Below are 26,775 nucleotides of genomic sequence, written 5' to 3'. Positions count from 1 at the left end.
ATAATTTATAAGAAAACAATCCAGTAATCCACTCTAATAAGAGAGTAATTAAAATTAAGTTTCCTAAGTAAACTTTTCCGAGTGGAAACCAAACAACCACTTCATGTAAGGCATATCCGCGCTTTCTACAATTAATTAACTAAAATTTCCATCAAACAAATAACTGTCAAGTTTTGTATTGGCAATCATCTAGAATCATAAAGATTATTGTGCAACCATTGTGTTTTCAACAAGGCTAATAGTTAAATAGTGAAAGATTTATTTTCTAAAAATAAGTCATCTTCTAAAACTATACCTATTAGAATTGTGACTCATATTTTCCACTATATTATATAGGTACTGAAAGTTATTACTCTTGACACGTCTGTATGCAACATATTCCATTGGAGTAAGTGATGAATCTCTTAACCGAAAAATCCTATTTACAAACTATTGCAATTTTAATTCTTGTGTACAATCAAAATACGGTGTTGTGTAAAATACAAATGGATTTTCATCATGGTTTTGAAGATTTAGTAAATAATTTCAGTGATATATTATATAATCTTAGTAAAGAACAAATCTACGATGAAAAAGTTATTCAGGTCTTGTTACCAGATCCACACCATGATCCCACCATGGTATTTATTCTGGCAAAGGTTATTGAAAAGTTGAATTTGTGGACGATTGTTGTAAACGATACCTTTTGCTGTGAAACTTTCGACAAAAAAGAGTTCTCGTACGATGTAGTTGTTAGAACACATCATTATCCTCGAATGTACATTGTTCCTCTTCATCATAGTGAGAAATTTGGTTACTTGGAATCTCAAGTATTCAGATTTAAAGAGTTTCAATCATTCAACTTGAGGTCTATATTTATTTTTGTGAAGTTTACCGAACATTGCGGTGAAGTTGATGCAAACAGTATCCAAATTGTGAAAAGTTTCAATTTTTTATGGAAACACAATATGTTTGCCTCAACTCTGTTTGTCCTTTCTGAATGTGAAAATCATTTGACATTTATCTCGGCACGACCATTCACTAGAGAGAACAAGTGTCGTGAAGTAGGAGAAAATGGGATGAAGAGCCTTCGTATCTCTGGTCTACAAAAGATAAACATTTCCTTGCTGTATGATGAACCAAGAGATCTGCACGGATGTACTTTCACATTCGGAACAGTGCCTCTACCACCGTTTGTTGTTGGAAAGCCGATAATAATACAAAACAAAACACATTACAACTACACTGACGGAATAGATATACAACTGATGAATGTGCTCTCTAAAAGAATCAATTTCACCTACAACTTTGCTAAAACTCACAGTTATGGCATTGATGCATGGTTTGCAAGACTTCCCAATGGAACTATCATCGGAATCGTTCAAGATTTGGTAGATCATCAAATCGATCTAGCGTTTGGTGGTTCAATGCCATCTTACGTCACCTACTATTTGTTTGACTACTCTAGTGCCTATAAATTTACATCGATTAATTGGTTTGTTAGTGATCCGAGTTTTATTCCCGGATGGAAAGTATTAATTATGGTATACCCCTTCACAGTATGGTGTCTGTCGGTTTTGGTCTTTTTTGTTGTCACCATTCTATACAATTACATGGAGCAATTTTATAATAGACAATTCAGTTTGACTTTCAACAATATTGATTTCAGAAACTTTTTCAGTCTCAATCTGGGAATGTCTTCATCACTAAACCCCACTGCTGTATCTCTGCGAGTGTTGTTATGTACTTGGGCAATCTATGGTTTACACTGGACAACCGAGTACAACTCTTTACTGTATATGTTCTTGACTAACCCTCCACGAGAAGCAGCAATATCAACTGTACAAGACCTCTACAGGTCTAAGATGAAGATCGGTTTTGACAGTGTATATTTGGAATACTTCGGTCACGTAAACTTAGATAAAACCTTGAAATCAATTTTGAATAACCACTTCCTTTGTCCCAGCTTAGAAACTTGTATTCATCAGTTTGTGCACTACAGAAATTTTAGTTTGATGGATAAAGATATAAGTATTGAGAATCTAATTAACTTGAAAAGATCGCAGATCCACAAACTAAGCGATTCTATGATGAACTTTTTTGTTAGCTTTATCGCCACCAAAGCAAATCCATTGTATAATGAGCTCGACAGATTGTTAGGTTTGAGTTTTAGATCGGGTTTGTTACGAAAATGGGAAAATGATGTTCACTTGTATTACAGCCCTTCAACCCAAGATGTGACTTTGGAAGATAACAAAATACCCCTCGGCATCAATGACTTGGGGGGAGCATTTTTCATTTTGTTTGCGGGACTCATTTCTGCTTTCATTTTGTTTTTGTGGGAATTAGTTGCTCACCGTAGAGGAATGAGACAAATTAAAAGTAGACTGATATTTGTAAAAGGGAAGACCGATCTGGCAAAGTATTAGACCGTTTTAATTTTTGTTATGATTGGTTTTGCTGTATTTTTGTGATATGAAAACACTTAATCTTATTGTATGTTGCACTAGCTATATCATTAGGAAATATAAATAGTGCTTGCAGCTTGCAGGCATAAAAAATACTACGGATTGAACCCAAATATATTTCTTGTATTTTCATTAACTAACCAGAAGAGGATTGCAGGAGACTATTGAATCATCTAAATCGCTTACCAAAGATATTGGTTGTCTATACATCTACGGTATATCATCTATACATTAGAAGTGGTTACATTCCCTCAAACATACTTGAAGTTAATGCTTGCCAGTTCCATCTGACGTATATTCAATTTGAGTTATTACCAATGAAATAATTTTTTGTTACCCTAGCTGTAATTAACTGATTTTGTTAGTGTAATAGTAGCATGAATTTATGCTGATTAATATGAGTTGTTTTGAGATGCTGTTACCAAAAGTAGAAAATCCAAAGAAAAAAATAAAATATGTTGGTGTATAACTTCTATTAAATATAACTATCTTGGAATCAGATATGGTTCTTTTTATCTCCTGACTTTGTCTTTTCTCAAATTATTATGAGACTATTCTACATTTTTTCAGTTAGTAGAGTTATAAAAAAATACAGTACTCCAGAACATTAGTAATGAAATATTGGACACATTATTTGTCATTTAGACCAAAAAACGCTCAACTTAAAAAGTAATGATTAGTGTTTACAGTGTTATTTAACATAGTTGAAAAAACCCTAAATTGCACAATACGGTAATGAAAGTATTACAATTATGGTTTGACTCCAAACAACATTCAAAGTTCAGTAGGTTTAAAGTTTATCAGGGCTGCATAGGTTTAAATTTTCTATGGTGAGTTTTACATTTTTTTATTGTAAACAATGTATTTTAAATTAACTTAATAGTTTTTTGTCATTGGACAGTTCTATAGGGCTAAAACTATAAATACAGACTTTTCCAGTGAATTATGTAATATTGTCAGTTAATTTACCTTTTTTTTATAGTGCAGCAAAAATGGCTGCTTTTTAAGCATGCATTGTAGGCATAAAGTAGTTTTATCCTTATAGGATAAGACAGAATCAGCTAGAGTAAGGAAATCGGCTGTACGTTGTCAATTGTAATTTTGGATCATATTCAAAGGAATTGAAAGTAGTCATTATTCCCTATTATATTGATTGTAGTGCATTGTTGGCTGGATTATGATTTCTTTACTTTACTGTGCACCAACACAATCATAACAGACCATAAATACTTCAATATTTCGGTGTCAGTTGATTTGTTTATGTTACTGAACAAGACAGAAGCTATTTTTGGAGCTAACATAAAGGTAAACTGCAACAAATTTTGTTTCATGATGTAGTTAGTTATCCTAAAGAATAATGGTGCATTGCGAAAGTGTGACAAAAAATAGTTATTTGTGTAACTAGTGAGCAAAGTGGCACTTTGCTGCACACGAGCCGCAGGCTCGTGCGGAATGATCTTGAGCAAAGGCTTTTTGCACTCGTGTTACACATTATATTTTTCCTACAGTCACTATAAAGCATACAGGGTGATTGATATAAGTGTGCCAGCCGTTTTATTCGAAAACCATAAGAGATATCAAAAAAAGGTAAATGGTAAGTGCCTTGGACTTTTTATTTAAAAAATTGTAGTAAAGTCAAAAAAATTATTTTAGCCACCATTTTTCCAATATGGCCGCCAACTTTGATTTTTCATACGGAACACCCTGTATTTTATGATGTATTCTGGTAGAAAATGCAATTTTAAGACGGTTTTATTCTTGTGATTTTTTTCATAAACCTAACCATTTCAAAGATAATAATGGTTTCAGTTGTGAAATTTTGAATGGTTTTCGAATAAAACAGCTGGCATGCTTGCTTAGGCCTGTATCAAAACTCTTTCTCATGCAAAAAATTCAAAACTTTAACCATTATTATCTTTGAAACGATTAGGTTTATGAAAAAAATCACAAGAATCGTCTTAGAATCACATTTTCTACCAGAATACATCATAAAATACAGGATGTTCCATAAGAAATTCAAAGTTTGCGGCCATATTGGAAAAATGGCGGCTAAAATAATTTTTTTGACTTGACTACAATTTTTTAAATAAAAAATCCAAGGCACTTACCATTTAACTTTTTTTGATATCTCTTATAGTTTTTGAATAAAACGGCTGGCACACTTATATCAATCACCCTGTATAAATAATTAGTCTTTCAAACACTATACAAACACGTTTTTAGGTTCAGCTGGCAACACAAATAGGTGCCCTAGAGAAAGTAGTCCCTGGTCCATATCACTCCGCTATTTTTTCCTCGGCAAGCAATGTGCTCCGCGACTTGAGAAAATAGTTCCGTATATTTTTGTAATTTGCAGTGGTTTCCGCGCCTAAAAAAATGCCTAAAAGGTATTTTCTTGATATTAAGATCGTAGGAATGTTGTAAAAAGGTTTAAAAGAAAAGCCCAGAAAGTTCAGAAATTAACGTAAATTAAATTAACGGTTTTTAACTTAAACTATAAACATAAAATGACAGGTTAAATCGTAGTTGTAATAGTCAATCAGCTGCTCATAGTATTTAAGTGTTGCCAACCTATTTCAAAGCGTACACGGATTAGGTCCATAATAGAACCACGCTGTTTTGTATTGTTTCGTTGGAATCCTGATGTGTGCCAAAGTATAAACCGTACGACAAAGTATAAATATGCAGCAATTAGCAGCTTTCTGTACTATAAACAGTACAAGGAAGCCAACTTTGTCGGGTGACTGTAGGAAAATGTTATTGATAAAACTGGCTAAAATTGTATTTTCAAATGTCACCTTTTTCCTGACCAAACCTGAGTGTGGGAAAAATCATTTTCGGGATATGGTACATAGAAATTGTAGATTGAATTGTATACAACTAACTGTTTCTTAGATAAAGATTGTAATGCATGTTTTTAGATCTTGGAATGGAACTTAAAGATGTTTGAATGAACATGGCAATTAAGATGCAGGATGTTTTGTTAGGTAAGGTAGCTAGTTAAAATATGTCAATTTCCAGAGAGCCTTGTATTTTTATAATAACCTAAGGGCTAAGTTTGTGGGATACAAACTTTATCTGATAAGCAGAAATGAGCATAAATGTGAATAATTGCAAATTGGACAATGTTCCAACAAGAGGTATAGCAAACTTAAAAATCGGATTCAGCAGCCTAAAATACATAGGGAGAAAATAAAATACTACTACCTACAATATTTCTCTCAAAGTAATATTTGTGTGCCTCAAAGAGTATAATGAAATTTAAATTTATGGTTAATTTATTTAAGTATGCAGTATGTGCAATTAGTTAACTCTGCAACCTATAAAGTCTAATTTAGTATGCTGTCAAGTAAAGGATTCAACCAACATCTCAAAAGTACAAGAGTATAGTTGTCAGTCGTAAGTGCTCTTCAGTTTGAAATCCTGAATAATTAGACTGATTTGATAATTTTTTTTGTTAATTGCTTGAAGCCGGTACTTATTAAGTAAGAATCTCACTTGCCACATGAGGTTGATTGTATGTTTTAAAAGGTAAATCTTTAAAATTAATTTAATTTATTTAATCATGCAAAAATGACTTAAGATTAGGGTGGGATAGAGACCAAAGTATCAAGAGGTTTGATAGAAAATTTGCAAGTTTGTTAAACAAGTAGTACGTAATGAAACCCCATTTGATTAAGCTGGCAGCAAACAGCTGTTTTCTGGACTAAATCCTTGCGTGGGAAGTTTGTCAAAATAGTGTACCTAATTTGGCGTAAAAATATTTATTAAAAAAAGGTAAAAACAAAAGATAATTCATTTTACCAAGTCATCTATGACACGCAGCAGCTCTGAAAATTGTAAGATCATTTTAGATCACTTTAGTGAAAGCATAATTTATATAAATTATTCATTGATTAGTATAATAGCTATTTACCTTACAAGTATAGTAAGAGCGTTTTTACATCACGCAGGTGAATGAGCGGAAGCGAGTTGCATAATTTACCGAAGTGATGTAAACACGCTCTTGCGTAACGTGTAACGTACAAGATTTTACCTGACCCGACAATATACAGGAGGTTACGAACAATATTTTTAATTCAAAACATAACAATAAAATTCAAGCACACAGCTGATTTCTAGCGTTGAACTGGACATAATCTGATATTTTTATGATCAGGGGGTCTTACTCCCTGGGACCAAGACCTTTAATTTGAGCCCTCTTCCACCATCCTGTGAGCTGTCAAACTCTCACAATTTTGATTTTTTTATCCGAACTAAAAATATAGATTGTGGGAAAAGACTCCCTTGGTATAGAAAGTCTGTTTTTTATCCACGCCAATGGCATTTTTTAATTATTACATTCACAAATAGCATCTGGGTCTGAAACAATCTCACTTGGAATAGAACCAGAGACCTTGGAATTCAAAGGCTGATGAAGAGGATCATATTCTTCATGAATATGATCCACGTAAGATAAATCTATAACCACTCGGCTACCCATAACATTTGAATTTACTCATAACAATCTTTTATTCATGTTACTGGTACATTTGTTTTTTAGTGTGAGCACCAGCACAGGAAAAATCTTCAAATTGAAATTCAGAGAGGTGCGAGATCATAAATTATAGGCTACTTGTAAGTTTGAAAAAATGAGCATAGGATATTAATAGTACCTTAGACCTATACTAAGTCAATTAAAAAAGTGAATTTTTGTATTGATAAACAGGAAATATACCACACAATAATTTGATGTCTGTTTCAGATAATGGTGTTTTTATAATAAATTATCAAAATGAAATGAAGTAATTAAAAAGTAAAAGAAATAAAAGTTTTTTTGAAAATGTACGAAGAAACAAATCAAACATAATGGGTTTAGTAATAAAAAACATAGTAACCCTGTGTTTAGTCTCTGTATACTTATTTGATGTAATTACAAGTAAGATAAATCTTGAAAAGCAACAAAATCCCTCTTCACAAATTGATGTTCCTTCAGAGCATTTTGAGTCCTTAACATTTAACTTCGGAAGAAAATTCTTCAAAGAAGATGAAGTGATATATTTACTCCTTCCAACAGAAACAAATGGAATGATTGATTTATTTGAGAAAACAGTTCAGAAACTAGGTCAAATATGGACGATTTTTACAAGTGATATCTATTGTTGTGAAACTTTCAAACAAGGTAGGCCACGTTTTGAGAAGTACGCTGAAATACATCATTACCCCACTGTTTATGTAATTCCCTTCTATCAGCAAAAGAATTTTGAACACTTTGAAGCTCAGATACAAGCTCTACAAAGACCAAATTATTTCAATCCAAGAGCATTTTTTTATATTATTTTGTTACTGGATAAACATGAGGAGACTACTAAGATACAAAGAATAAACAAAATAATATTAGACTTCATGTGGAGTAAAAATCTATTCCAGACAAATATTATTCACTTATCGGTGAAAAACAATGAAGTAGTGATAGGTTGTGCTACGCCCTTTTCATCAAAGAATCAATGTAGAAAAGTGTTGGATAATGGCATAAATTATTACAATATTTCTACCAAAAAGGAAATAAACATATGCACATTTGATTGGAAAAGAGATAATCTGCAAGGATGTGATATTCTTCTAGGAACAATACCCCTTCCACCATACGTCATTGGCGAACCAAAACTAATTGCAAATGAAACACATTATAACTACATTGGTGGAATTGAAGTTGAACTTGTTCATCTTGCTTCAAAAATCATGAATTTTACATATACATTTTATAAAACTCGTGGATATGAGTTTAATGCTTGGTTTGCCAGACTTCCCAATGGAACGACCATTGGAATATTGCCTGATTTACTAAACCACAAGATAGATATGGCTTTTGGTGCTTTTATACCTGATTTTATCACTTATTACAAACTTGACTATTCCAGTAGTTATAAATTTTCTTCGATCAGTTATTATGTTACCGATGCAAACTTTATACCTCATTGGTTGATATTTTTTGTAGCATTTCCCTCAGATGTGTGGATCCTCTCAGGTGTTGCGTTTGTTGTTGTAAGTTTTACATACTTCTTTATGGAAAGGAATGGAATTACCAACAACACAAATAATAACAGTTTTAAATGTTTGAATTTCCATTATATCTTTGGCGTCAATCTTGGTATCTGTACAAGGTTAAACCCAAAGTCTTTTCACCTGAGGGTTCTATTGTTCACCTGGGCCATCTACAGTGTGCATTGGTGCAGTGCTTACACCTCCATTTTGTTCACATACATAACTAACCCACCTAAAGGTAATGAATTAACAACTATAAACGACCTGGACAAATCTGGGTTAAAAGTAAGTTTTGTTAAACTATACGAATCAATTTTTTCAGTAACTGAACTTGATAAAGTATCCAAGTCGATATTTGACAAGCACATTCTGTGTACACATCTGCAGACTTGCGTACGTCAGTTTGTGAGAAATAGAAACTTTAGTGTCATGGATAAAGCTGAGGCGATAGAATATCTGCTGAACTTGAAACAGGCTAGAGTTCACAAACTGTCGACAAACATGATCACTTATTTTGTTAGTACGATCACATCTCGAGGCAATCCGGTATCACTGAGGTTCAGCGAAATAGCTAGGAGAGCAGTTGAAGCAGGGTTGCTGAATAAGTGGGAAATAGATGTAAACCTGCAATACAAGGACATACAAAGTGAGGATATATTATCTCAAAATAATGCTGCACCTCTGATACTTGAAGATCTTATCGGGGCCTTTCTGATATTAACCTGTGGACTTGTAGTTTCTCTTTTGGTTTTTTCATTAGAACTAATAAATAGCTATTTGAAAAGAGAACAAGTTGAAGTAATGTCTAAAAATTAGAAAAAAAGTATAAAATTGAAATGTAATAAACTATACAAGCTGCTTTACCCAAGCTTCGCAACTGCAAGAAAACCCCGGAAGAGAATGCTGTTCTTTAGATCTGCTGTTTAAAATAGTTACCTACACATCTATTACTCATTTTAGAATAACAACATTATTTTTCCTACAGTCACCCGACAAAGTTGGCTTCCTTGTACTGTTTATAGTACAGAAAGCTTCTAATTGCTGCATATTTATACTTTGCCGTACGGTTTATACTTTGCCGTACGGTTTATACTTTGCCGCACATCAGGATTCCAACGAAACAACACAAAACAGCGTGGTTCTATTATACACGTAATCCGTGTACGCTTGGAAATAGGTTGGCAACACTTTAAGATAAAAATACTATGAGCAGCTGATTGACTATTATAACTACGATTTAACTGTCATTTCGTGTTTATAGTTTCGGTATTTCTGAACTTTCTGGACTTTTCTTTTAAACGTTTTTAAAACATTCCTACTATCTTAATAAGCAAAAAAATACCTTTAAAGCATTTTTTTAGGCACGGAAACCACTTCAAATTACAAAATCATACGGAACTATATTCTCAAAACGCGGAGCACAATTCTTGCCGAGGAAAAATAGCGGAGTGATACGGACCGCGGGTACTACTTTCTCTAGGGCACCATTTGTTTTGCCAGCTGAACCTCAAAACGTGTTGTATAGTGTTTGAAAGACTAATTAACTAATTATTTATATGCTTTATAGGGACTGTAGGAAAAATATAATGTGTAACACGAGTGAAAAAGGCCTTTGCTGCACTCGAGATCATTCCTAAACAAACATCGCTCTCGTGTGCAGCAAAGTGCCACTTTCACCACTAGTTACACAAATAACTATTTCCTACAGTTACCTAACAATGTACATGTTGTCTCACTGATTTGAGAAAGCAAAGTGGCCAATTCGCTCATCAGTGAGACAATGTTAACATTGTCTCACTCTAATTACTTTGTCTCACTCCAGATTTGCAACGTGAAGGCACGAAATAGTGGGCGCGTAACATGCAGGCAACGTCGTCGTATGCGCGCAAAATACGTTGGCAGCACTGACTGTAAATCAGCTGATCAGCTGTTGTACTGTTGTATTTGTCACTTCACATTAAATGTTATATTAAAAGTTCACTTCTGTGTAAAAATAGGTTATGTTTTTTCACCAATTTATTTGTTTTATGGTAACTGTAGGAAATAGTTATTTGTGCAACTAGTGAGAAAAGTGAGCAATTGACTCACTCGAGAGAAATCCTTACTCACGAGCCGTAGGCGAGTGAGGAATGGTTTCTCGAGTGAGGCAATTGTACTTTGAACTTGAGTTGCACATTATACTTTTTTATTACTTTTCAATTTTAGTCTAGCCTCTTTACGTGTAGCTTACTATATAATATAATTAAAAAAAAAAAAAAAAAAAAAAAAAAAAAAAAAAAAAAAAAAAAAAACTCTGAGCAATATTCTACAAAACTTGTAGGCTACTATACAACTACATTTCTTTAACCAAACTTTAGCGCACATTTTCTCTACATATTCTCTAATAGGAGCTATGTCTGTTTGTCTGTGTGTAATAATATTACAGATATATGTTATTTAACTCGAAATCCAGCAGAAGGATTTTGACTAAGTTTTGGAATTAGGGAATTATAATAGCCCTAAAAACATGATTGGTGATAGCCACTACCCTGGGAAAATATGTACTATTTCACTAAAGTACACAACTCATTTGAAAATTTAAAAATTTATCATTGGCATTATGGGTTGAGGTTGCTTTTATATTTTTTTACTTTAAAATCTGTTCTCTAAATATGTTGAACAATAAGTAAATGCCATGCAATACAACAAAGTAACTTTTGAGCATTAAAAATCAATCTTGATCAATGTTGATTGTAAACATTAAGCGCTTGAATCGGACCTATCTGTCTCAGCTATGAGAGTATTTTAGAGCGTATGCTCATGCTGAAGTTTTACTGAAAGAAAGATTTAGTTTAGTAGCCTATCAAGAAATCAACCACACTCATTTATACATAATTGTATTTTCATGATTATTTCTAAAACTATTAGCAATAAAAAAAACGCTCTGTCTATTTTCATTAGACTCCCAAATCCGTGTTAAGTGGAGGTAAAATTTCACCCGCAAACGAACTTGAGAGCGCTCAGATGACGTTAGCTCTGCTCTGTGGGTAAAATTCCAGGGGATAAAATTCCGCCGACCCAATAAACGTGCTGTATATCGTGTATATATTTATCTACAATCTTGGGTGATGTGGAATGAAATAAATAACATAAAAACATAGATGGTCACAGTATGGTTTGGTATAAATAACATAAACATAGATAAAACATACTCCTAAAGATATACTAGGAGGGTATGTTTTATCATAAATAAAACATGGTTTTATCTGTAGTAATTAATGGTACTTTCCTGTTAAAGGGAACATTTATTATTATCGATGATTTTTCCTCGATATATCGATATTTTTGTTTACCGATCCATTACATATTGACAACTGATCTTGTTTAGGCTAAAATCCTATACTCTAATACGAGCAAAGTTTGCTTGTATGTATGTATGTATGTATGTATGTATGTATGCTTGCACCAAGATCTCGAAAACTGCTCCGACGATTTTCTTCAAATGTTGTATATAGTTTATAATTGGCCTAAAAAACGAGTTTACTGCAATTAGAACTGCCAACAAAAATCTAATTACGTAGAAAAATGAAACTGAAAATCACATTTTTTTAACATTAGTCTTATGGGTTGCTAGGTAACCATGTTGGCTGAATTAAATAACAAGGAAAATGTAAACAAAAGACTTGTAAGCTATCTATCCACAGTATACTAGCAAATCAAAATACAGTACAAAAGGAAAAACATCAGTTGTTACTATTGAGCAAAGATTATACTGAAGATTACTCGATTCTATAGTCAAGGGTAGCAGTGTGGAGCAGTGGCGGCGATTGGGCTTGAGAGGTGGGGGGGGGCGAAATCTAGATTTATTGTTGATATAATTCTATTTTATAATTTTGATATGTATTCCTTATGAAAGTGGGGGGGGCGACTGCCCCCCCTGGCCCCCCCTAAACGCCGCCTCTGGTGTGGAGTGTGGGATCTGTTTATGACGATTAGATTACGGTATCTGCAATCCTTAAATGCTATGGGAAGGGAAGGAAACAGGTCCGCGAAGTATGAAGTAACAAAGGCGAGCAGTCTGGAGTGTGGGAACTGTTTACGACAATTAGATTAAGGTATCTTCAATCCTAAAATGCTATGGGAAGGGAGGGAAACAGGTCCGCGACGTGGGAAGTGATGAAGGAAGTAATAAAGGCGAGCAGTCTGGAGTGTGGGAACTGTTTATGACGATTAAATTAAGGTATCTGCAATCCTAAAATGTAATGGGAAGAGAGGAAAACAGGTCCATGACAAGGGAAATGGGGAAGGAAGTTGTAAGGCTAGCAGTGCAGAGTGTGGGAACCGTCTGTGGCATTTATGTATCTGCAATTCTAAAATAGTATAAGGAAGGAGGGCAAACAGGTCTACGACATAGGGAGTAGTGAAGGAAGTAGTAAAGGTGAGCAGTCCGGAGTGTAGGAACTGTTAATAATGATTAGATCAAGTTATCTACAATCCTAAAATGCTATGGGAAGGGAGGAAGGAATCAGGACCGTGACGTAGGAAGTGGTGAAGGAAGTAGTAAATGCGAGCAGTCTGGAGTGTGGAAACTGTTTATGACGATTACATTAAGGAATCTGCAATCCTAAAATCCTATGGGAAGGGATGGAAAGAGGTCCGCGACGTAGGAAGTGGTGAAGGAAGTAGTAAAGGCGAGCAGTCTGGAGTGTGAAAACTGTTTATGACGATTAGATCAAGTTATCTACAATCCTAAAATGCTATGGGAAGGGCGGGAAAGAGGTCTGCGACATAGGAAGTGGTCAAGGAAGTAGTAAAGGTGAGAAGTCCGGAGTGTGGGAAATGTTTATGACGATTAGATTAAGGTATCTACAATCCTAAAATGCTATGGGAATGGAGGAAAACAGGCCTGCGACGTAGGGAGTGGTGAAGGAAGTAGTAAAGGTGAGCAGTCCGGAGTGTAGGAACTGTTAATAACGATTAGATCAAGTTATCTACAATCCTAAAATGCTATGGGAAGGGAGGAAGGAATCAGGTCCGCGACGTAGGAAGTGGTGAAGGAAGTAGTAAAGGCGAGCAGTCTGGAGTGTGGAAACTGTTTATGACGATCATATTAAGGAATCTGCAATCCTATAATCCTATGGGAAGGGATGGAAAGAGGTTCGCGACGTAGGAAGTGGTGAAGGAAGTAGTAAAGGCGAGCAGTCTGGAGTGTGAAAACTGTTTATGACGATTAGATCAAGTTATCTACAATCCTAAAATGCTATGGGAAGGGAGGGAAAGAGGTCTGCGACATAGGAAGTGGTGAAGGAAGTAGTAAAGGCGAGCAGTCTGGAGTGTGGAAACCGTTTATGACGATTAGATTAAGGAATCTAAAATCCTAAAATCCTATGGGAAGGGATGGAAAGAGGTCTGCGACATAGGAAGTGGTGAAGGAAGTAGTAAAGGTGAGCAGTCCGGAGTGTGAAAACTGATTATGACAATTAGATCAAGTTATCTACAATCCTAAAATGCTATGGGAAGGGAGGGAAAGAGGTCTGCGACATAGGAAGTGGTCAAGGAAGTAGTAAAGGCGAGCAGTCTGGAGTGTGGAAACCGTTTATGACGATTAGATTAAGAAATCTACAATCCTAAAATCCTTTGGGAAGGGATGGAAAGAGGTCTGCGACATAGGAAGTGGTGAAGTAAGTAGTGAAGGTGAGCAGTGGGGAGATTGAGAGTAAATTAATGAATCTGCAATACTTTTCCGAGTAAACTAATAATTTTCCCTGAGCAAAGCTCGGTCCCCAGGTACTAGTCTATTATATGGATTAAGAAATGAAACTGTTCTAAGCTAACCTAACATTACCAACCAAACTTGGTGTATTATTTAAAAATTCCTTTTGATAACAGAAAAGGCAAGTTAAACATGGAATGTTACACAGCAAGTTTGGTTAGTTATGTTAGGTTATTTTTTTTTTAGAACAGTTTCATTTTATTATCGTTTGTTGATACTGAACAATATTTATCGTAGTCATCGTAGTTGTCAGCTGATATGTTTCAATTTGTTAATATCGATATATCGAGGAAAAATCATCGATAATAATGAATGTTCCCTTTAACAGGAAAGTACCTAATTAATTAACTGAGGAAAATTCTAGAACATTCTACAACACAACTCAATTCCATTCGATTCGAGATTCTTTTGGAAGTTTCCGTATCAGTTGAATCGACATGTTTATCCAACTTGGAAATGGATCGGAACGGAGTGAAACAGTACTGGGTTTTGCTAAAATAGAAATCACCTTCTCTTGGACTCATTGTGATTTCAGGGTGGGTTGGACTGGGTAACTGGTAGTGTGGTGAAGTGAAAGTAGGCATTGGAATTGGATTAGATTAGAATTTATACGCCGGAGTTCCAGTTCAGAATCAGATCAAGTCGGATTGGAGTTGGTGTGACTGACTGTCAAATGGGAAGTGGAGGTGTCAGTTGAGTCAGTTGAGTTGTCGTTGTCAGTACTCAGTAGTCAGTCAGGCCAGGCCCCAGGCCAGTACCAGACCAGTTAATTAAATTATTTGTCTGCTTCGCTTCTGTTTAGTGTTTACCACCTACCGGTAGTAAAATAGGGAATATATTATTTACGTTGGCACAGCAAGAAATAACTTCAATTGTTTTTTAATTCACTCTCAGTGATTTGGGTGATATAGTGTCGACGACGTTGTGTGTTATTAAGGTTGGCTGGGGTTATTTACTGTAGCAGCCTATTTAACCTCAACTCCTCCTAAGGCTGAGGCTAGTAGTCTGTGTTTGTTGAAAGGATATTAGTTTCTGATTTTCCCTGTTATTAAGTACTAACTATTTAAGACCAAAAATATTGTTGCCCTGATGGATGTTGATGCTCATGGTTCAGAATCAACTTCAGGCCCTCACGTAGATGACACTGGGGTGTCTGAAATGGAGAAAACTCCAAAAGACAGGCTTCTTGAACTCCTAGACCAAGTAGAACTCCACGTAGAAAGGCTCAGAAAAGAAGCTGCTCAACTGGAAGAAGAAAGAGACACTCTCTTCACTACTTTAGACACTATTAGAAACTCTGATCTACTGGCAACAATAGATGAAAGTGAGTATGGTAGCATAACTAAGCTAGCCTATTGTAATCCTTGACCACTTTGTGACTAAACTTAGTGTAGTTAAATATATACTTACAACAGCTTAAAAGTGTTGAAAAGGGGTTTTAATTTTGGGCCTTGAGTGGATCGAGTTAGGTACTGTAGCCATTTATTTTACATGGTGCTGCGGCAAACAAGTAATAAACAAGGTAAGTTAGGTACCGGTTGTATTTAAGTTAAGTACACTATAATACCAAGTTAAACACATGAAAAAGGGTCTTTGTTTATTTGTCTTTTTGACAACTTAACCCATTCTCACAACTTTGTACTTAGGCTAAACCTATAAGTTATGATCGTTTTAAGTCCCGGTACCTACTAAACTAAAATAACTCAATCTAGTTTAAACTCACCTAAACTAAAGTAACAGCCACAGCACGCTGTAAAACAGTGATGGTCATCTTCTTAATAAGATCCATGATAACTTTATTAAAGGTCACAACAAATCATAACTTAAAACTTTAAACTTAAGTTAGAGGCAAATACTTACTGCTCTGTAAATCTATATCCATATCCATACTAATATATAAAAATGAGATGGTGTGTGTTTGTGTGTCTGTCTGTTACTTAATAACGCAAGAACCACTGAACCGATTGAAACAAAATTTTGTTTGAAGGTAGCTTATATACCTGGTTAACATATAGCCCTATTCCTGTTATTATATCTCTCTTGGGCTACGCCCCATGGGCTTTCAAAGTTTCAATGTTTACATTTTGGAAGAATGTAAATAGCACGATTACTAGAAAAATACCGGTATGGATCATAAACATAAACAAATGACGTTTTTGGCCCGAAAATAAACATAATTTAACATTGCTTAAATGGAACTGCCAAAACATATGTTCAATGCTATTAGTATAGGATTCGGGCCAACAACGTCATTTTTTTTATGTTTATGAATCCATACCGGTATTTTCTAGTAATCGTGGTAAATAGTAAAATATATTAGCCTAATCGAAGTCAGCTGTAAATACAATAATTTTGCATTTCAAACAGCAGAGGTTAAGAGGTACAGGTTCTGCTCCCAAGATTCTAAATTTTTATGATTATGAGAATATAGTTTGATTAAAATATTTATAAAAATATATACTTATTTTCATGGAAACAGAAGGCTCATTATTATGTAGCCTAGCCTATAGATTTTTTGGAATAATTTTGATCTGGTAGCTTTTTGTTTACAAATTTGAACTGATAAACAAATGTTTGGATCAGGATTAATAGGTTTTAAAAACAAAAAAGATAGGTATATATATAGGCCTACTGGTACAGTTTTAAAAATTTAAGTGACTCAATGTAGGCTATACACTTTTATTTGTGTTTTAATTCAATTTACAAACTAAATTTCTACTATAGCCTACCTACCTACTTTTATTCTGTCCAGAGGTAGCTACGACTTATATTTTCTTCTATAATTTACTTCATATTACGGTAGCTTTTTTTTACATTTACAGAAATCTCCTTAGTAGTTGTGTTTTTTTTTACAACACTGCTTTAATTTGACTATGGAGAATATCACAAAACTAAGCTGCACGTAATTCACTTTTGTTTCTAAAATCAATTAAATACGGTATCTGTAACGTTACTATGTTTCTTTACTCAGTGTTTTAATAATGGTGTAAATTAATGCAAATACATTAGGCCTACATAGGTAGGCCTACATGTTTTGAACTATGGAACGATTTAAAATAAGAACTCTTACGTATTATGTTGTTGATTTATATTTAAATTAATAAAATTTGTGCCCTGATTAACAATAATAGTGGTTGGCTTTCTAACACAAGGTATAATACAAGTTTTCCATTAGTTTATTTTTGCTTATTATTGTGATATATAGGTAGGCGTACACACTTATCTGCGGTAAAGATTGAACTTTGAAAAAAGCTCAGTTGCTACGGTAAAACATATAAATTATAAGTGAAATCAATATAATTAATCAGTTTTTTTTGCTTTACTACAGTGAGCTTTATGTTGTGCAATTTTTTTTCCTTATTTACTTTATATGTACGTTTTTCAACAAAATATATGTTTAAGTAGGCCTAAGCTTATCATTTGAAAATTGAATCGCATGGGTACATTATTTCCATAAAAGAACCAGCCCCTCATTTAATTCGTAGGGAAGTAGCCTTATAAGTTAGCCTAGCATTAAACAAAGATATTTTTCAAACTAAGAGTTTCAGTTAAGAGTTATGTTTCTGAAACCAAAGAGGAATTTTTAACTATTTTATAAAACGGAATTCAAGATCATATTTTTTTGCTTCAGTGTCCTCTCTGTTGCAAAGCACGGGTACAACAGCTAGTAACAAATAATAATATGGAAGTCCTATTAAAGTGTGTTACCGAATGTAGAAAAAATTGATAACTCGGTTGTTTGTCATCCGATTTTAACAAACAAGGTCTCATTTGATTTAGATTTAAATCCTCTATCTTTTTGATCTGAAAAACAATTTTCTTAATATTTACCGATATGGTCTTCATTAAATTTGGCGTTAAAGATTTTTAATGGACGCCATATTAAAACGGCTTTGAGATATTGGAACAAAACTTTGTGTGCTCTTTTTACGTACTAAAATACACATTTATACCAATTTTGAAATTTCTATCTTGGAAAATGCATAAGATAGGCTATAAAATAATTCTTAAAAATCACAAATAGACCGACAAACAGAAATCTAGGCATTTTAGACCCATACTTATAAGTTAAGGCATTTTATGTTTGTCTTAGCCCAAGGAACTAGTCCACAAAATAGGTATAACTTTAGTATAAAATAGCTGGCACACCTCAATCACCCTGTATGCGTGTGTCCGTGAACACGATAACTAGAGGTGTAAGGCAGGATAAACTTGAATAAGTTTGCGAACCAGCATAAAATAATTTAGTAAGCCTATATCAAAGTGTTTTTGTACAGTTATTGGTAACAGAGGAAATTCAAAAAATGTAAATTTAAAATTCCCATGTTATTCTTATGGAGAATATTGTAAAATGTAACACCTAGCTTGTTTATGGATGTATTTTGATCAAACTTGGTAAATTTATTTATCGTATACTAAGCTATTAATATTTTACTAAAAAACACACTTCATTAGGTAGTTTCCTAGTACAGTAGACTCCCTCTTATCCAGACTCCTCTGGACCAAGGCCAGTCCGGATAACGGGTTTTCTGATTAAACCGACGCTCCCAAAAACTTGTTAAAACAGACCATTTAAATGCATAATGTAGTATTTGTCTTGCATTTAGGAGAGCATTTTATTTAGACACGTGATCACTGGTCTCAAATCTTTCCCACGAGAACAGTCGTTTCAGTACCGCCCACTACCTGCCGATCTAGTCCGGTTAAACCGATTTGCTGATGGAAATTGTTCGGTTAAACAGATGTCATTTCCGCCGAGTGTAGTCGGGTTAAACCGATGTCCGGTTAAAAGGTGTCCGGATAAGAGGGAGTCTACTGTAGTAGCAAACCTAGGTACTCGTTAAACCTAATGTTATCTAAATTTAATTGAAAATCAATTCAGACAAATGGAAATTCGCTTAGTCGGCAGGTTTTCTGCGGGGGGAGGGGGGTATTTAAGGGTTTCCTTTTTCTCTATACCTAGTATATATTATTTTATGTCATACTGTAGGCTTACCTACCTGTTATCACTGATCTCATCATTAAATTATCCTTAACTAGGATACACATCCAAGTGTGTCAGCATTGAGTTTTGATAGGCTAGGGTTTATTTTAAACCAGTAGCAATCTTAGTGTAATTTTCATGTTTCACAGATGACAGAGAAGACATTCTGCGATACTGTGAGAGGGTAACAGGGCGCTGTCTGACGGTTGAGGTATTGGTTCATACCAACCGCGATCGCATCCAGGAAGACGCGTTGTACCAGGTGAGTTAAGAACACAAAAACCAACTACTGTTGAGATTTTTTTCACTTTTTGAGCATTTCTCTTGTAAACATTCAGTGCTTTACATGTTGGCTACTGATCGGCAAGTATATTGTAAGTGCTACTGTACACAAATATTAAAACAGATGAACAATTTAATTACATCTAATACAGGCTATTGTGAGATTGTTGTATTTATTGTAATTGAGTGACAAGACAAATAACTGTACATTCAGTCATAGTTGTGGTTTGTGGGTCAGCTTGTAAAATCAATGCAGGAAATTAAGAAATTTCCACTTTACTTTATTAGTATTTTTCTTTTTTACCATTGATCGATTATTCCATCAGTGTGGGCTGTAAATATGATAGACTGACACCATCACACTTTGAGATCTGATGTTTTATGTAGACGTTGTATATGCATTAGTTAAATTTTTTAATTCTTATGTTCATATGCATTTAAATACTTGGCATTTGTCTGAGGAGGAGGAACCAGAGGTTCACAAACACTTTTTGGTAAAGCAGTCAAACCCCATATTTTTAGAAGCCAACAGTGATGTAGTGAATAGGCTGTGGATTTAGTTAGTTGTAAATCGTTTTATTTCATCTATCTTTTTCTTCCAAGCTTTACAATATTTTTATTCTTTCATTCTTAACAAAATAAATAAAACAGAAATACAAATCACAGCTGTTGCTACAGAAATTTCAGTAGCAATGCTCCCACTGTATTAGTTGTGCTGGGCCCCTTTTTAAAATACTTTTTGATTGAAATGGCGACCATACAAAGTAGGTATTTTAAGCCAAGTATGAATGGAGATGAGCGAAGGATGAGTGGCGCAATCTTGTAGTCTTGACTTAATGATGAGGTATGTAGTGAACAATGTCATTGATTTCATCATAGCTGTCGTTCCCCAAGTCTTGTGAATACATTGGGATGAATTGGCGTTGATCTTTTCTCTTCTCTAGACTTTACTACGTTGTGAGGGGCTCTTCATATGTCATCTGTAAGCCAATACTGTGTACAGTGGAGTCCCGATAATCCAAACTTCGGTAATCCGAAAGTCCGCTTAATCCGTAGCTAAAAAAAAATTTTTAAACTTTTAAAAGTTTTTATATATACTAGTGGCTTGTAGGGACATAAGTCCCTAAAAATCTCAAATGTAAAACAACATACCGGTATTGCAATTCCGGTATTTAAACAAACTCAGAACAGAACAACATTATCTATGTGTCAGAATAGGCATCCCTACACCATATCTTTTGTGTAAAAACCAGACTGTTGTTCTTCTTTGTTTGCTTTTGTTGATGTCATTTTCAATAAATAATTTGAATCACTCCAGTGGTTTAACATGAAAAGGCAGCAAACATATAATTGTTTGTAAATAAATACTGGTTTACTAAGGTAGCTTTAATCTTGTGGTTAATGAGGATAAATAAAAGCTTCCCTGTTTGGAATTTTAAAAATTAGTTGGAGGTTCGCCTTCAGATGAATTGAAGACGCCTGCAATTTCATCTGCAGTAGGCTTATTATACCTACAACGATCCATATTTATCCTGTCTACAAACCTAAGTTCTAATTCACTGTCACCTTTGTACAACTATTTCTTCCGAAGCTCTTTTGTAAATTTGTGCAAATGGATTTTCTAATAGAATTTCAGCTAGTTTTGACAATATTTCAGGTTTTAAGTCACTATTTTCTCGACGCCTTTGACGAATTTCTGTTGCTGTTGATGTGTCAATAAAATGTACAATTGGCCATACACGGGGTCTTCATCATGCTGAGGCAGCAAATCTGAGATTGAACGATAAATCTGTCCTTGAATTTTGAAACAGTATGGTCCTTTTCCTGGAATATCTTTCTTACTGGCCGAAAAATAAGCAAAAGCCATCGCACTGTTGTATTGTCGAATGAATTTATACAGTTGTGGGCTCTCTTCAAACAAATTTTTAAGTTCTACATTAGTTTTTGGCTGAGGAAGGTTAATAAGTCCGTTATGGCAACATGTCATAAAATGATTATTCGTTAGTTCTTCTCTAAAATGAAGAGCACTACATTGAATGCACTCTTGGTCCAGTAATCCTGCATCATGAATATTTACATTTCTCTCGTCTACCATGGGTCTCCTAAAAAGGGTTGTAACATATCTTGATTAAGTTCGTCATTATCTACTCTTGCTCTTCTACGCGCACTGTCATTCCCATGAACAGTTCCCCGCCTTGTGGCCTTCCCCTGGCGTTCATATTAATTACAGTACTTATGATGAAAAGAATATATATCCAGCAGCTTACATACCAAAACATCTTGAATCCCTGGTGATTTTGTAAAAGTATGATCGAATATGATTACTCTACGTTGTATATTCACTGCACTAAAAACATATTTACTTACGAAGGAATGCAAATACACCATTTTAGAACCAATAATAACATTTATATATTAACACAACCTTAACCTTAAAATGTGTAGAAATATAAAGAAAACAACATCATTTAAAATAAACTTGAACATATGATTTAAAAATAAAAACAAAACAGAAGTTAGATTTAATTTAGACTCTTTGATTATTTATACAGAATATTTATTCTATGTCCTTTATTCCTTTAACATGACAATAACGTAAAAGCATGAAAGAATGAAACTTGAGTATATGATTTAAATATAAACAAAGACGTTTCTCCGATTAATCTTCAAGATTTCAGTTTTATTATAGTATACATTTCATAGTTGACTGGCTAAAAGTAAACCAAATGCGTGTATTGATCACTGTTTTCAAGTTATAGCACGATCAGCTGTATTGAAGTAAACAGAAATCAGCAGTAAATGACTTCTAATGCTATTCTTATGGAGAAAATTTTACGATATATCTAATTTTGTATCAAGATTTGGGGAATTTCACTATTTTTCCCGCCGTCACGGGGTCGAGACCTTTAATTTGAGCCCTCTTCCGTCCTTCTACGACTTCCCAGTCGCCCACAATTTTGACGCAAAGAATCGGCTTACGTAATTAATATATACATAGATTTTTATTCTGTTTATATTTTATTACCCAGTACGTGCTGTCACTTATCGGGGAAAGTCGAAACTACTAGAGCCGTCGTGTGACGACATTAATGCAGTTTACTGTAAGTATCGCTCAGCGGTAATGGAAACACCATCGTCGTCTCCCACGGTCACAGCTGATTACAGACACAGACGCTCCTGACACGACATGCGACCTGACCATTGTACCCTGACTCGTTCTCCGCCGCCCGCCCCACCCCCTCTAGACACACTTTGAAAGCCGTAGAATTCCTGTCACCATTACATTTCATTTATTTTTATTTAAACTTAGTTATGCCACCTAATATTTTTTTCACATAGCTATTCATCTCACAATTTTTTTTTCCTTGTAACTCCATTTACATCATATTTTCACCACATCATATCACATGTCATTTATTTATTTATTGCATTTGATTATTAATGTTTATGTTTTGGACGCAACTACAGTCGACGCACAGGCTCGCTGCCCATGTCGGCTTATTCCTTATAAACATGTATGCTTTTAGCGAATTTCCCTATAGGGAAGTAGCTATTACCGTAGGTCTCATGGTAAGACTTAGGCCCGGGACCGATTTACTTTTTCATTTTAATGTCCCCAGAGGCCAAAAACACCATTCGTTAAAATTTTTATATATGTATATATATATAGGTATATATATATATAGATTTATATATATATATGTGTCCGTGAACACGATAACTTGAGTAATTTTTATCCGATTTTGATGAAATTTGGTTTGAAGGTGTAAGGCGGGATAAACTTGAATGAGTTCGCGATCCAGCATGATCGGACCATGGGAACAGGGTTTTATGGGGGGTTTTATGGGGTAAAAATTGGTTTTTCTCACTTTTTACCCTCAAAACACAAAATTTCCCAATTTTTCTCCAAACCTTCTTAAAGAGCTTAAAAAAACAAACAATTCAGTATATCAAAGTGTTTTTGTACGGTTATTGGTTACGGAGAAAACTAAAAAAATTGTAAATTTAAAATTCCCATGTTATTCTTATGGAGAATATTGTAAAATGTTGTAGTTTGCTTGTTTATGGATATATTTTGATCAAACTTGGCAAATTTATTTATTTTATAGTAAGCTATCAATATTTTACTAAAAACACACTACTTTATTAGTTTCCTTGTAGCAGCAAACCTAGGTACTCGTTAAACCTAATGTTATTTAAATAGATCAATTGAAAATCAATTCGGCCAAATGGAAATTCGCTTAGACAGCAGGTTTGCTGCGGCGGGGGTATTTTTTAAACATAGATGTAATGCAAAGGTTAATTTTATTTTATTCTTAAATTCACTTATGTTTTTTTTTTCTTCCTTTAAATATTTGTGTACATATTCTGTATATACTTTGTTGGAATAAAGAAATAATTCATTCATTCACATAAACGTTATCTCATGATGGCAGCAAAGTTCTGATCATCTCGCGCAGTGGTGTAGACTTGTCGGGCATAGGTATCGGAATTGACTTAGAGCAGTCAATTCTCGATTTTGATTCCAAAGCCAAGAATCGGTAGAATCATGAATCGACTTTTAGAATTGATCTATCCCTAATTATATTATTTTGAACAGATTCATCTTTTGTTCCAGGTCAACCGACTTATCGACAGCCTTGTAATTTCCATAAAATCTGATCCAACAGCTACAAGAGTGAAATGCCTATCTTACATGGCCGCTTGTACTTCTACTTCTTATCAGGCAGCCAGTGATAAGAACTTTGAAACAGCAATATTGGGATGCACACTCGATGATCAGAAACGCATCAGGAAACGCTTACAGGGGCTGCTAGACTACATGAACCAAGAACCGATTATCAGCACAATAGATTGAAAGTATACTCACTTTAAACTAACAAGTGTGGTGGATCCTGAAAATATTTGACTTTTTCATGTTGAATTTCAATAACAATGTTGGTTATGAATAAGTCATGGTGATAATATTAACACGTATGTACGTAATGAGTTTCTTTTTCGTTTTATAGTACTTTTTCAAATTTTTGGTTTCGATAGTTTAAAAAAAATTTCCTTAGTTGAAAAATTGTTGAAATTTAAATTTGGTTTTTGTGCAGTAATCTTGTAGTTTTGGAACGTGTTGAAATATAAATTTACTAAGCGCATGTTTTGAAATTTCCATTATTCTTATTTATTTATTAAACTTTTATAGTTCGTTATTTAGTGTTTTTTACTCTTACTCTCCATGCCAATTAAAAAGGAAGGATTTTTAAACTACTATGATTCAACGTCCACAAAATATAGGTTCTCTTAAAACTGTTGTCTGTGCATTTTGTTAGATGAAATCTCCATTTTAACGTCTTAACTATTTAAATTCCTCATGTACCTTCACTATATCAGATTATGTTCAAAGACTGATACTAATTCAGCACATTAAGTTGATCATAGTTTATTTCATCCTCTATATAATACAACATTGTAAGTTATATAAAAGAATATTTGCCAAGGTTTATCTAAGTTCCTTAATTGAAATTTGGTGCAGTACACGGCATTTGACCCATATAATTGGTATCAATGCAAATGTTTACAATTTAACTTCTGGACTCGCTTGAATGCCCTTAATATTATTAAGCTGTTTAGGCTATTATATAAATTGCAAAAGCAACTGACATTTTATAATATTTTATTTGATAGTAATTTTTTCAGCAATATGGTGGCATGTAGAGTTTACTAACTTCTTCAATCCATTCTTCCAATAGGAAATAATATTGTGGAATGTAGCAATATTTTGGTGGAATTTTATCTGGAAGGTTTGCTAACTTCTTTATTTCATTATTCCAATACAAAATAATATTGTTGGTTAGTGTAAATTATTTATCTTCAAAATTCAATTTTTATGAGGTATCTTTCTCTAGTTTAATTTTGTCTTTTTATATATTTGTATTATTTGCAATTAAAATGTTTTTTGTTCAAACCCTGGTCTTGTTGTCGTATTGTTTTAAAGACATTGTTAATGGATAGCCTAATGACTAAATGACAAGTGGGTCCTTAACCCCTCAAGATCAAGTCTACAGCATTTATAATGTCTAGATTGTAGCACAACGGATTGAGTTATCAAATAATTAAATAACTTGCGTCATCAATCCATGAATTGCTGTGGAGTACGCGTTTCAACCATCAGGTCATCCTCAGCTCCACTGTCACTAGGTTGAATCTGTTTCTACGTTGCTTCGATTTTGTAGCAACAACGTCGATATGGTTGAAACGCGTACTCCACAGTAGTTCATGGATTGATGACGTAAGTTATTTAACTACAGCATTTAGGTTTGAAATATTGTACTCTTAATTTACATGGTCATCCAGACTATTCTTGAGGCACTAAACTACCATTTCTTTTGATTAAAATAAGCGTTTTCCAATTTTCCTACATCCTACAAGTAAGCGAATTGCAAATACTATTTGTATACATACATACATAGGCTAAAGCCGACTTAGTCCTAGATCAGCCATCACTTGCTGAAACCTCACAGACACATTCATCAATCACTTAAATCTCATATTAGCTCCTTTGTTGTTCTAATCTGGGAGCTGGCTATCAAAGCTTTCTTACAAAAGGTTGACGTTGACGTACCAGAGTTTGAACATTTCCTTACCTAGTATGTTTGGTGAAGAATAACAATTAAAAGACTTTAATGCTCTTTGTGCCAGAGATTTCAACCTAACATTTGAAGTATTGAGTGGACACTTTCCTATCTTTGATGTGCATGCACCTATTTTTTACACATCCCACCACAGATACAAGACTTATATAAATCTGTCAATTTATAATATTTTTGATTATGTTTTGTTTGGCAGATATGGCTCTCTTGATTACTGTAAAAAAGGATCAGTATTACTTTGAATATAAATCTTATTATGCTTTTACAAGAACTGTAGCGTATTAAACAACAAACTGTACTTACGCCTTCTTAAAATGACACATGATACATTCCATGTATATAGGCCTGCAGTGCTAAATTAAGACCTTAAAAGTCAGTGTTAACTGTAATTTAACGGTATTAAATATTTACATATTAAGTGGTGTATTATTGTTACTCCTGTTCGGATCAATGTATTTTTTAAGAAACTGCTAGTTGGATAATAATTTTTGCTCTGATACAGTGGGACGAAGTTTTGACTGTCGAAGTCCAAAAAAGCTCAAAAAATTAACCACTAAGAACAAACTAAAACTGAGCAAAGTGGGATATAACTGTGATTGTGTTGCATCTTTGTAAACTTTGCACAATCCTTAAAAATTAAAGTAAATT

The 26,775-nt window shown here is 34.1% G+C and overlaps 1 protein-coding gene across 1 annotated transcript; it reads left to right on the top strand.

Annotated features, from left to right (window-relative positions):
* The first annotated feature begins 14,979 nt into the window (after positions 1-14,979).
* LOC129005226 (BAG family molecular chaperone regulator 2-like) lies at positions 14,980-26,536 on the top strand. Its single transcript, XM_054434061.1, has 3 exons — positions 14,980-15,547; positions 19,357-19,469; positions 24,108-26,536. The coding sequence occupies exons 1-3, from the start codon at positions 15,313-15,315 to the stop codon at positions 24,345-24,347; spliced, it is 588 nt and encodes a 195-aa protein (XP_054290036.1). The 5' UTR covers positions 14,980-15,312; the 3' UTR covers positions 24,348-26,536.
* The last annotated feature ends 239 nt before the right edge of the window (positions 26,537-26,775 follow it).

This window comes from Macrosteles quadrilineatus, unplaced genomic scaffold (assembly GCF_028750875.1).
Source record: "Macrosteles quadrilineatus isolate MER2022 unplaced genomic scaffold, UCM_ALF_1.0 Scaffold_17__1_contigs__length_3442018, whole genome shotgun sequence".
NCBI lineage: Eukaryota > Metazoa > Arthropoda > Insecta > Hemiptera > Cicadellidae > Macrosteles > Macrosteles quadrilineatus.
This window is presented reverse-complemented; position numbering and strand designations above follow the sequence as displayed.

Coding starts and splice junctions, on each gene's coding strand:
- LOC129005226 (XM_054434061.1), top strand. CDS start 15,313: ATGGATGTTGATGCTCATGGTTCAGAATCAACTTCAGGCCCTCACGTA. Junction 15,548..19,356: donor ACTGGCAACAATAGATGAAA/GTGAGTATGGTA, acceptor CATGTTTCACAG/ATGACAGAGAAGACATTCTG. Junction 19,470..24,107: donor AGGAAGACGCGTTGTACCAG/GTGAGTTAAGAA, acceptor CTTTTGTTCCAG/GTCAACCGACTTATCGACAG.